Below are 12,974 nucleotides of genomic sequence, written 5' to 3'. Positions count from 1 at the left end.
CAGCCTACCTGGGTTTTCTCTCATGTCTGCAATATTAAGAATTATTTGCTGAATCTGCTCTGAGTGACACCAGTCAGCACAGACAGGGGGGTTGTGAAATTCAAGCTGTCTTCAGATACGACCAGGCAGACAGCAGGCTGCGCTAGCTGTTTCAGTTCCTGGACTAAAGTACAACTCCTACGTTGTAAGCAAAAGTTGAGAGCATACCAAGCTGGAAGCAATGTACCCTGATGAGGCATCCAGCCTCCTGTCCCCAGGGCACACAGATTCTCCCATAACCTGCTGACAGCAACGCTACAAACCACACCAGATCCCCGCCGCTCAGCACCGCAGTCCGAACAGCAGAGAACCTGCACAAAGTAGGCAAAAGCTAGAGTGTCAGCCATGTTCCCTTGGAATTGAAACTCAAGCTCTGAGCAGGGAGATAATCAGGCTGACAGCCTACACCGTCAGAGGGAAAAAGTTACTAATGCAAATGATGATTGGAGAGATCTTGACCGGTCTGCACCGGGGACAGGAGTCTCCTGGAGTCATTAGCTAAGGGAAGTGAGTGCTCTTTCAAGGGTGTTGGTGTAGGTCTGTGTGTTTAACTACACCAGTAGCTTGGAACACATGTGGAAGAGGGGGAGAGCCGATCCCCTCTCCCTCCTCAGCTAGCTCCAAACTAACTTCATACAAGCAGCAACTTGCCAGCCAGCACGGAGGTACCTGTGCTGCTGGTTCTGCCCTAGGCTTAAGACCACAATGTGCATGCCCTCGATGCGTGTACGCCCTCCATGTGTGCACACCCTCCATGTGCACACCCTCCCCGTGTGTACCCCCCGCCTGTGCACGCTCCTGCCCTGGCTGCGCACTCCCTCGGCTTCCGCACGCCAGGGGGATTCGGGGCGGCGCGGCCCGCGGCGGGGCTTGTGGCGCCCCCCCGTGGCTCCCTGCGGGATTGACCGGCAAGGGGCCAGTCCCTGCTGTCCCCCGAATTCTCTGCTGTCCCGCAAGGGCCCTCAGGGCCCCCAAGGTCCCTCACGTCCCCCAAGGTCCCTGCTGCCCACCGAGGCCCATAAGGTCCTCCAAGGTCCCTGCTGCCCCCTAAAGCCCCTGACGTTCCCCAAGGTCCCTGCTGTCCCCTGAGCTCTCTGCTGTCCCCTAAAGCCCCGCAGGTCCCCCAGAGTCCCTGCTGTCCCCCAAAGCCCCCCAGGTCCCCCGAGTTCTCTGCTGTCCCCCAAGGTCCCTGCTGTCCTCCAAGGCCCCTCAGGTCCCTCAAAGTCCCTGCTGTCCCCCAAAGCCCCCCAGGTCCCCCAAGTTCTCTGCTGTCCCCTGAGGCCCCCCAGGTCCCCCAAGGCCCCTGCTGTCCCCTGAGGCCCCTCAGGTCCCCCAGGCCTTGGCGAAGTTCAGTCAAAGCTCAGAAGATTTCTGCCCCAGTTGTTTGTGTGTTGCCTCGTGCTGAGGGAGCAGAGGAGTCACCCTCTCCCCTTTGGTGGCCCCTTAAACTCTTTACACCCTTACAAGCGATTATCTGCCAGCCCCCACCCCGGACTGGGAGGCAGACTTAAACATTTGCCAACGCCCTGGCTTCATTCCTGAGACACATCAGTTTTCCGAAAGGTTTTTAGGCAGGACTTCACCCCCCTGCTGCCACTCATTGCTGTTGGGGGAATGGGATATATGGGCAAAGGATCGTGTCCTCTGTGCTGCCCCAGAGATGGAAACCTTGAGTGGGAAAAAGGACAGAGGCACTCTGCGAGATAAAACCCCATCCGAGCAAAATTTTGGAACGAAAATGCTCTTTCAAAACAAGGACAGTAACTGATGAAGTGTGGGGACAAAGATAATGTCTCTGCCTAGAATTAAGGACACGTTTCACCCTGTTCAGGAAAGCTGAACTGGGGGTCAGACTGACTTCTGAGCTATTTTAAGCATTTGAGGTTAAAGGGCATCAGAGCTGCTGCTTAAGTAACGAATGTTTTATTTAAAGGCTATTTGGTTGCTACAACTTCCACGGCTCAGAATGCTATTGAATTATTTTAAAAGTCTTTATCATACTAATGTAGCAAGAACATTCATGGATGTGAGTGAGAGGAGCACATACCCTTTTGGGGGTGCATGACGGTTCACATACATTTTTAGACCCATATATTTTTCTCGTTCGATTACAGCCTGGCAGTTAGAGGCGCAGGGCCAGCAACTTCCCTGCACGCAGACACCCCACCTGGGTTGTCTCAGCAACTGTTGCTTCAGTACTCTCTTGTTATGTCCTGTAAATGTTTAATGGGAAGCTTATCTCTCTTACCTATACAGATGGCTCAGGTTATTGAGCTTGTGAACAAGGATTAATTGGAAATGGGCAGATGTCAGCTAACCAGAAAAAGAGCTTAGTAAGTAATGAGATGAGCTGGGATGCTGTTGTGGGGGCAGAGCCTCCCCTGAAGGGTTCGGAGGAAAAAGGCCAAGCCTGAAAGGAAGTTCCTGTAACCCTGGTAGAAGTTACTGGTAACAACTAGGTCTCATGACCGCTGGATGTAAATGCACGACACTGGTGGCAATGTCAGTGCCTGGCTTGGTGGCGGCTGCAGCGTGCAGTGATGGATTAGCGCCCCAGTGCTCTCGGCTAGTCTCGGCTGGCAATCCAGGGCATCTGGTTCTTTCCTCACAGATAATGGGGATTGGCAGGGTGAGATGGATGGGGAAAACAGGTCATGTTACATGGAGCAGCCTGATTGAACCTGCCACTTTGAATCCTGACTGTAAGAAGTTCAAGATCTGCATGCTTGGAGCTGATATTTTCCTAAATAATAGATTACAAAAGTTTAGGCTGTAATATGCATTATCAATCTTAAGTGGATTTTTGAAGATTACATGCCTTAATAAATCCAATTTTTAAAAGATCAGGCTATAAAAAATGTTCATCTAACACAAGGTGCATAAAAATAGAGAAAGAAAAATCCAGAGCAGCTGAAACAAAGCATTCTTCATGTGGTATTTCCCTAGCTAAAATAACACCCATGCGCATGTTCATTCATGCATATATAACTTTTTTGCAGTACGTTTTGCCCACCTGCACACACCTGCATTAGTGCGCAGATATTTATGTGCAAGCAAGCAATTTGTGAACCTGTATCATATGCACACATGCCCTCTTTCAAAGGCCTGTTCTCACTTGCTAACAGACCAGGAAATAGACCTGGGACTTACACTTGGATACAAGGCTACGTGGAAGAATCCGCAGCCTGGTCCTAGGCAGAGAGCACCCTGCTCACTGGAGTTCACCACCACCCCAGAGAGCTGGTGAACTCACTGCCTCAATCCTGATCACCAGGGAATGTTAGTAAGATGCCTGCAGTGCAGAGTCAAGGTTTATTTGAGGAACAGGATGGTCAGAAATCAACTCTGAGAGTTTCACAACGTCAGAGGAGCTTGAGATTTGTTTACAGAGCCTAATTATAGCAGTATAGTGCCAACAGAGAACAAGTAAAGATGAAAGATGTGCTATAAGGGAAGAATATGCAATGGGTGATTGCAGTACTGCATCAAATTCCTCATATAAAGAACTCTTCTAAGTCCTTATAAAATATACCTGGGGACAAAAGGTGAATAAACGATGACACTCAGTAGAAGTAGCGGGGGAAATGGCTTCAGCATTTCGTAATCAGAGTGAGTCAGAGATGGTATTTCTGGGAACATACATGCAGAAGGCAAGAATTTCCCCGGGGAGGTAGGGAATGGTTGGTATCTGAAAATCAGCAGTACTCAATGAGCTGTGGAGAAAAGAGAAATCAAATGCCAGAGGAAGATGGCGTGAAGCAGAACAGATCCAGCCTTTGTAACAAGGAGTTAGTACTGGGGAAAGTAGGCTTAAAAATAGAGACCTTTAAACAAATGAACTGCTGTCATAAGAATGAAAGAGATAAGAGTCTCTCCTGGCTGGCTGTATAGGCAAAGTGCCCTGATGCCTGTCCGCACAAAGTCCCTGCCGGGGACCTACACGGTGTGATTATCTTTTGGAGGAGGGAATTTGAGGAGCTTTAAAGCTCCTAATTTCTTTCCATAAGTCTGAACAGGAACAGATGCCAGACGTTTCCTGTGCATCCTGTGCAGACTGTGTCGCACTGCAGGTAACGGTGCTGGCTCTTCAGCCTGGGCTTCCCACAGGATGGTTCTCATGGCAGCAGCAACATGAGTCTTTCAGCTATACCAAGTGATCACTTTAGAACAGAGAGATTTGGGGCAGGACACCTCCCAGATCACTCTGAAAGCTCTCTGTCAGGCAGCTGAGCAGATGCCAGACCCGTAGGCATTCCAGCTGCCTCCTCGTTGCACAGATACTATTACACCAGCCTCTCGTGTGCTGCACAGCGAAGGACACGTCCAAGGGTTATGTGACTTAGAGGCAGAAGATACCCTCTTTCATGACTCCATTTACAGGCATCAGATTATACTGGCAGTTACTTAAGCAAGTGTATACAGACCAAATTGGATGCGGACCCAGATTTTCATGTTTGGCCACTGATTCTGTGGCCGTATTTTTTTCAGTTCTCTGTCAGACTCCTGAAGAGTGGGACAGTATTTCCGAGAAGGTCAGCAGCCCTCAAGTACAGCTCAGTTATTAAAAGCTGTTAAGCCACTGAGAAACTAGCAGTATCATCAAAGCTTTTGATAAGAGACCCAGATAGATCTCTTTCAATATGGTCCGTGCATCCCTAATTGAGTTTCAGCTTGCAGAGTCTATTCCTTCCCCTGTGTCCAGCTCAACTCCAACCTCAGGATGTGCAGAACATTAAAGTTCAGGTAAAGATGTTCCCAGTCATTCTTTTAGGTCCAAGATGGCCAGAATCTTGATACTTTTCAAGCTGCTTTCAAAAGGAAGAAACTCCACCGTTCCTGTATCTAAAGCAGAAACCAAAGGAAGACAAGAAGAGGTTATCTCCTAACACTTCCCAGACTGGGCATTGGAAGCAACACAACTGAAAGTAAGAGTCAGTGATTTGTTGATATTCCTTCCTTAGAATTTAAACCAAGTCAAGCAGGGAAGCCTTTGGCAAGATGGCACGGTAAAAGCTAAGACCTTGTAAGAAATTAACCCACTGTTAAGTCAAGCTGTCCTGATCATGACACAACAGCTCTCTCACTTTTATCAAAGTAAAAATAAAGCATTACTTTTTGCTGCAGGCATTTATGCATGAAGGGGTCGTTGATTTTGTTCTGCTTGCTCTTTGCTGCTCCCAAAGGTTTGATACTTGACACAGTGCAGTTTAGGCAGAGCTATGGTATAGGCCATTGACATGTGCTGGCAGCAGAAGTCTTTTACAGGCCCTGGAGCATGAGCTGAATTCCAAAAGGATCAAGCATTGGGTAGGAGTTTGAAGCTGCTTACTATAACCAGGAAGGAGATGGCTGCATTTAGATGTAGTTTGCCAGGAAGGAGTAGATAACATTGCTCTGATCTTCATGACAAGATGCTTATTAAGCATATAGAGCTTTGAGCAAAACCAGGCAGTTGTTTGGAGAACCTGCCGAACTGCTGTCAGGATGCAACATTTATCATTGAAGTCACTAATGTGGTGCAACTGCTTTGTCTCATGTTTTGCCAGTGTGAAAACCAAGGTTTGCTCCACAGCAAAAAAGTGCCCAATTTAAAGGAAAGGTTTGGGAATGATGAACACATCAGAGATGGTTCAAAATCTCCTTTTCCTAGCAAATTAACAAAGGACATATGCCAAGGTTGCACGCAATTTAGGCATGCTTCACCCAAAGCCACCTGAATAAAACTAGGCATATTACAAATACTGCACATGCATAACATGGACCCAGGAAAATTGGAGTTTCTGTCTTTAAACTGACTACTCAAGCCCATTCTCCTCTACAATAAATACTATGCTGGTAAGGAAATGCAGAAGAGTCAGAAAGTAAGACTAAATTCTTTGTTAGAGATATAAGCAGGTGACTTAAACATTTGAGACAGCCAAAAAGCATAGATTTATCAGTACTCTGCCAAGGCACTGGGATGCTCTTCTATAGGGGATGCAATTCCTGGGCATATCAACAGAATGACTAATGTCTTAATAGGCATCCTGACTTGTTGCAAGGTTAGGCTAATTTTTGCACAGATGTGTTTAATAGCCCCTCTTTCACTCTAAGGTAGTCATGTCTTATGTAGGTTATACAGCTCTGGAGAAATGAACTGAACAAAGACTAGCTTTTATCCTGGTATTTTGCTATAGCAAGAATGAAGCACTCAGTTTCTATTTGAAAGTGCAAAAAAAGGCCCTGTTAACCTCAGATGTCTACTTGTGATTAAACAAAGAGGAGCAGCAACTAAACCTTCTGGCCTGCAAGCACATTTCTTCTTGAAATGTTATCAAAAGGCTGCTAGAAAAACAGTCCATCTCCAGGACTGGGAAGAGCAAGCAACATTGACACCTACTGTTGAATATTTTAATTGCTGATAGTACCCAGCCACCGAGTACAAGACCCTTGTAAAGCCAGAAGAAGATGCTCTCCTTAGTCAAAACTGCATGCTAATAGTTTTATTTTGCTTTTATTTTGTCTCCCACAGTGCTTTCAAGGTGCACTTAATTGCAAACCGAGAAGCTGCATGTGCAGGGAAACGTCTTCCTTTAACTCAATTTCTTCCTTCATTTAATTAACAGGATTAGATTATTTTTTTAGAGTGATATTTTTTTATGAGGCTAGCTGATAAAAATGAAAGAGCTGAAAACAAATGCTTCTAGTATCAGAGAAGGCTGTACTGTATACTAAGTGAGAGAGCATGCTGATTTCTCAGGAGACTCAACCCTTCAAGCTCATAAGGCAATGAGGTTCCCATACTGACCTCTCAGAGCACATCAGAAAGCGCTACCCAGCCAAATATACATTCGAATTTTATGAATATTACAATGAAATATACATTGAGGTTTGAAGGAAAGAGCTTATGACATTTTACCATAGTGCCAAATCATATTTAAAACCCGTAAAGTGCTTCACACTAAAAAGTTAATCATCCTGATTCCTTCATGCACAGCTTTTTTTTGCCCCACCCCAGTAAAGAGAATTTAAGCATAGAATGAAATTACTTTCCCAAGAGGCAAAGGAAAAATGTAGCAAACTGGCAGAAAGAGCTTACCTCTATGTCTTCCCTCCAAATATTACCCTTTTCCTCCTCAGAAACTTTCAGCAAACTAGCTTCAACAGACTTTCCACGATTCTGAATAGCTTCCTATTGTTCATGTTAACAATTTCTGAAAAGAGATGAAAGAAAAAGACTCCAGAGCTGGAAACATAACCACCATTAAAGAGAAAAAAAGTCTGATAAAACCCTTGTAAACCACCTTGGTTTGGCAGTGCCTAACACCTCCGGGTACACACAATGACAGCGCAAGGTTGAAGACTTCAGGCATCTCTCACAGCTGAATCATGAGCCAATGTCGACACAAAACCTCTTGCAATAAAAAAAGTTTACCAAAAATAAAACCTATCTAATCTTGTTCTTAAATTACCCTCGCAGCACCAGGACATGGCACAGTTTGATATACTGGTATCTCCAGCTGGATAAGGCCCATTATACTGGTATCATTTGTGATACTGATCTTCCCTAAGTTTTGTAATGTTTGTTCATCTTTGTTGATGCAAGACTGGTGTGAAGTGTGGGAAGTGTATAAAAGTGAGAAACAGTCTGCAGCAGATCAGTTGTGGTCAAGATGGCCAAGCTCACTCTGCTTACCGGTAAGTCCCACTTCAAAACTTTTCTCTACCTTTATGACAATTACTTGTGGCTCTTTCACTGTTATACTGGGTGGCTATACAGGGGACTTTGGGGGATTAAAATGCTGCAATCTCTTTTCTGTCAAATATATAGCAGTTTACTTTCAGGAGGGATAGTTATATGTTTTTAGTACTGCTGGAAGGGTTATGTTATGTTTTGAAAAAAAAAAATTAATTCATAGCTGTTTGAGATTGAAATGCGCTTTTTGAACAAAAATTTAGAAATCAAAATACTGGATTGTCACTTGTTTGGTTTCTTTTCTATGTTTGTACCTGAAATCAATTGACAGATTTTACCCACTTCCATATGGACACTCAGCTGACCCATGCTTGAGAAACACAGATTCTTGTGTGGTTTTTATAGAAAACAGTGATCACAAGACACGGTTATATTTGCTTCAGTCCAGTTCTGCACAAGAACTTTGTATTCTTAAGTACAAACTCTAAAACCTTTGTTCTTCAATTTTTTCTTTAAAGGTCTGGTCCTCCTGCTGAATGCCCAGATAGGTATGTGCTTTCTTCCAAATAACAACTCTACCAAACCCTTTTCAGCATCAGCATATACAGGCAGGTCAAACAGGTGGCCCAGCAAACATGCAAAGAGCCTCCCACCTTCCAGGCACTTCACCAAAGATCCCTGCTGCCTCCGTTCTTCCTTACGTGGCAGCAAAAGGGAAAGATTCAGTTTAGGGAAGAGACCCTGATTCATAAATTTAAGGGTACAAGAGTCTCCTACACTGACTCATCTACTGAAACAAAGCAGGCAAGAAAGAAATCCATTATTTTCCTGGAGAGTGAGTTCTGAGAGGGATAACCAACCCTACTTCACTTTCTCTGAACCCCTTACCCTGCAAGGAAACACGACTCAATCATTTCTCATCAGATCTAGTTATGATACTCATTTAGTTACTCGTATCTCTTCAGTGCAGTCCAGGTCTACCCCACCTCCTCTGTTCCTCTGCAGGCACTGCCTATGTGCTGTCATGTTACTTCACCAACTGGGCCCAGTATAGGCCTGGCCTTGGAAGATTCATGCCTGACAACATCGACCCGTACCTGTGCAACCACCTGATCTACGCCTTTGCTGGGATGTCCAACAATCAGATCACGACTTATGAATGGAATGATGAGACCCTTTACAGATCCTTCAACGGCTTGAAGAACCAGTACGTACTGACAGCAAAGGGCATCACATGTTCTCCCTCTCAGGTCCTGCCCCACTATTCAGCATCTGTTCTCTGCACAATCCATTGTTGAGGGATGCCAAGAGGAAGAACCAAATGCTGGTGGGGAGGGCAGGGCAGGCTGCCAGCACTGGTCCTCTGAGGGTGGTGACAGTGACTCAGTGCACTGCTGACTTGCTCTTCAGGTTTCACACCAAATGATTATGGGCTACAAAGGCAGCTACACCAAACACTTGCAGAAAAACATGTTCCTGTCCCTTCCTTTGCAGGAACAGTAATCTGAAGACCCTCCTGTCGGTTGGAGGATGGAATTTTGGGACACAGAAGTAAGTTCAAACCATCTCCTTCTCATAACGGCTTTGTGAAAAGGGAGGAAGTGAGGGAAAGAGGCACCAGCCAAATCCCAACTCTCTCCTGCTCTGCTTCCCTAGGTTCTCCACAATGGTTTCCACTCCACAGAACCGCCAGACCTTCATCAATTCCGTCATCAGATTCCTACGCCAGTATCAATTCGATGGACTGGACATTGACTGGGAGTACCCTGGGTCCAGGGGCAGCCCAGCCCAGGACAAGACTCTCTTTACCGTCCTGATTAAGGTAGGTTTTGGTCAAGCCCTCTGCTCTGCACAGCTCTGCTTGCAAAGCCTGAGCCCAAAGACTCCACGTGAGTCACGTTTCTTGGCATCCCTCAGGAAATGCTGGCAGCCTTTGAGCAGGAAGCCGCCCAGGTCAACAAGCCCCGTCTCATGATCACCGCGGCTGTTGCTGCAGGAATTTCCAACATTCAGGCTGGCTACGAGATTCCCGAGATTGGACAGTGAGTAGCAAACCCTCGGGTATCATTTTGGTGACTTCAGTGGTCTTTCTTCAAGCAGTTAAGTGAAACTCTGCCATTATCCAGCAGAAACCATCCTCATTGCATGTGGGGTCCCTACTCTTGTGTAAGGCAAGAATGCTACGAGTGGTGATTGTTTGGTGGGGAAGGGGACACCTCGGGAAGGCAAGCATAACAGCAGGCTGGCTCCAGCCATTCAATGCCATCGGGGAACAGCTCTTTGCTCCCAGCATACCAGTACAATTCCCACTCTGCTTTGACCTCCGCCTCCCTCTTCTGGAGGAGAGAACTGGCTCCAGCACTCACAAGGCCAGCTCAAAAAGGTCTTGAACAAACCAGAATTGCAGAAAGTGGGGACATGGCCAGGGATGTGGTGGGGTAAACAGCAGCACTAAGAGAATGATCAGGTCTGGGTGATCGAGCTGGCCAGGAGACGGATGTGCAACATGTTCTCTATAGGTACTTGGACTACATCCATGTGATGACCTACGACTTCTATGGCTCCTGGGAAGGATACACTGGGGAGAACAGCCCTCTGTATGGTGGCAGTAATATCGACCTCAGTGTTGTAAGTATATTTTGGGAGCCTCTGTCACAGAAGTCATCTTTCTGCCTATAAAAGCTGGCACAGACTTGAACTGTGATGGTTATTTTTTGTAGGAATATGCTATGAACTACTGGAAGAACAACGGTGCTCCAGCTCAGAAGCTCCTTGTTGGATTCCCAACCTATGGACATAACTTCAACCTTCAAAACCCATCTAACACTGCTGTTGGGGCACCAGCATCAGGACCTGGGCCAGCTGGACCTTACACAAGGCAGGCTGGGCTTTTGGCTTACTATGAGGTATGTGTGTTCCCTCACACCTGGGCCACCAAGAACAGCATAAACATTCCTCAGACTTCCCAGCAAGGCATTTGTAACCCATGCAATATGCCAACCATCCCTTTTTGTAGGACACTTGCTAACCTCTCCCTCTCTGCCTTTTTTTCCTAGATCTGCACATTCCTGGGCTCTGGAGCCACCCAGGCTTGGGATGCCCCCCAGGATGTGCCCTATGCCTACAAGGACAGCGAATGGGTTGGCTATGATAACATCAAGAGCTTCAGCATCAAGGTACAGTGGGATGTGTGGCTGTGCCAATAATAAGACGGGAGCCCTTCTGCAGTAGCAGGTCCTAGGCACTAACTGGGATTTCTCCCCTGGCACTGAACAGGTTGACTGGTTAAAGAACAACAACTTTGGAGGTGCTATGGTTTGGGCCCTTGATATGGATGACTTCACTGGCTCTTTTTGCAATCAGGGCAAATATCCCCTGATCACCACCCTGAGTAACGGTCTTGGTCTGTAAAGCTGTGGTGAGTAGCTTGAGTAACATGGGGTTTGCGATTATTTACGTCAGCTATAAAAAGCTGGTGTGCTCATAATGCCATGGGACCATGGAGGGAGGGTAGGGAGGAGAGTCCATTGTAAATATAATCCCTTCCCAAAGGAAAACTGCTTTCTGCTTCCATTTTAAGCTTAGAGTCCTGTAGCTCCTAAACATGAAGTGGAAGTGGGAGTGCAGGCATGAGCTACAGTAACAATTCAAGATGCCTATGATGAGAGTGCTTTCTGTGCTGGCAAAGCCATCCAGACTCAACCAGCCAATGCAGCTTTTACTAATGTCTGAACATCAAATCTTGTTTCAGAATCGCCACGATGATCTTGTCTATAATACCAGCTGCTCCTGCTACAATTGGCCACGAAGATACTAGTCCTATTACAGCTAACAGACCCGACTGATCTTATTGCCTAGAATAACAATGATTAAATAAAGTGTTCTTCATAAGCAACAATCCTCACTGTTTCGACTCATTTCACTCTTACTATTTTGATGGTCCTAGATTCTTTTGTGATACTTACACTTATGTTCAGAGAAGAGCCTGAGTCCACAAGCTGTGTTTTAAACAGCCATAAATGGGTATTTTTCAGGGCTTTCTTGCTGTGCCAGTGGGGCAGTCACTGAGAGGGGAAAAAAAGCAGAAGGAAAGGGCAAGGAAGATCAGGCTGTGCCATCAGAGAGTTCACAAAGAACAGTCACAGTGGTACAAACAGGACATTGACTCCCCACAGAGCAAGGTCTGTGCATTTGACCAGGGAAGAGCATTCTCCTCCTGGAAAAGCTACCTTGCAAGGGGACCAGTCTTCAAAGCTCCCACAGTTCTGTGGCCACGAGGTGTCAATTACTCCCTGCTGCAGGAATGGTTCAGCTGAGCATGTATCAATTCACAGGCAGACTCCTGATGTGTTCAAGAGCCCCAAAAGTCCTCTCCATGGTCTTAGCAGCAAGGGACCCTCATGCCCCACTGCAACAGCCTAAGGGTGGAGTTGCAAAACTGTTCTTCCTCCTCTCCCAAGAAAGGTTCACTTAAAAAACATCTGCTCAGAGAAGAGAAATGAGTGGGAGCGACCTTCTGTGCGGCTAAGGCACTACTGCCCTTCCCCTAATGCAAAGGGTGTCTTAAAAATGTCAGCAAGAGTATTCTGCTTTTAAATGACAGAGAATCAGTCTCAGATACTCCCTGGAAAAGAAACAACAGAGCAAGAAAGGTTTTGTGATAGCAGCAACAGCAGCCCAGTGTTTCTTACCAGACCCACAAGAAAAGCAAGTCTCAAAGCAGCAGAGCTGCAGCTTTGCAAGAATTCGTAGGCCGTTCCCACCACAGACTATCAGTTTCGATCACATGTGCTGGGGGTGCAGTTCACTTGCACACAGCACTCCAGCTCCACGGAACACTTCAGACCCCACTGAGAAGCAGAACTGAAATGACACAGGTCCTGTGGGGACCTGCCCAAGGGCAAGCGTCAGCCTCCACTGCCCATCAGCACGCTCAGCTTTCCGTACAGCTCTGGCCGATGTGCAGAAGGACAGAAAAGTCACTCAAGAGTCTTCCATCACCTGCATGCATCAGCTGCTCCAGATTTTTGTCCTCACCTTCATTGATCATGAATCATTTTTTCAGAAACAGACCCTGTTTGCAAAGCAGAGAGAGAGAGCTGGAAAAGCAGTAGGCTTTTAGGTGGTGGTGGCTGTAGTACACAGGCAAACGCAGACCAGTCTCAGTGTAGGTAGTCACAGACCTCCATACACATAGCCTAGCAGCAGGAAAATTCTTGCACTAAGCCTAGGGCTTCATGACTCATCATATGAGCTCTAG

At 46.5% G+C, this 12,974-nt stretch overlaps 1 protein-coding gene and 1 long non-coding RNA gene across 2 annotated transcripts; one reads left to right on the top strand and one right to left on the bottom strand.

The window, feature by feature from the left end:
- Positions 1–4,957: 4,957 nt before the first annotated feature.
- On the bottom strand, positions 4,958–12,539 carry LOC308054635. The gene is made up of 3 exons (XR_013924163.1): positions 12,406–12,539; positions 11,680–11,778; positions 4,958–7,232 (listed from the first exon to the last, which is right to left on the bottom strand). It is a non-coding gene; the product is annotated as an uncharacterized lncRNA (long non-coding RNA).
- On the top strand, positions 7,620–11,612 carry LOC308054627 (acidic mammalian chitinase-like). The gene is made up of 11 exons (XM_080367756.1): positions 7,620–7,716; positions 8,233–8,262; positions 8,720–8,921; positions 9,209–9,265; positions 9,371–9,536; positions 9,632–9,756; positions 10,234–10,342; positions 10,435–10,620; positions 10,771–10,890; positions 10,991–11,132; positions 11,466–11,612. The coding sequence occupies exons 1-10, from the start codon at positions 7,692–7,694 to the stop codon at positions 11,123–11,125; spliced, it is 1,155 nt and encodes a 384-aa protein (XP_080223882.1). The 5' UTR covers positions 7,620–7,691; the 3' UTR covers positions 11,126–11,132; positions 11,466–11,612.
- Positions 12,540–12,974: the final 435 nt, after the last annotated feature.

The sequence above is a fragment of the Falco punctatus genome (assembly GCF_963210335.1).
Source record: "Falco punctatus genome assembly, chromosome: 17".
Taxonomy (NCBI): domain Eukaryota; kingdom Metazoa; phylum Chordata; class Aves; order Falconiformes; family Falconidae; genus Falco; species Falco punctatus.
Note: the sequence above shows the minus strand (reverse complement) of the source record. Positions and strands in the feature narration are given on the sequence as shown.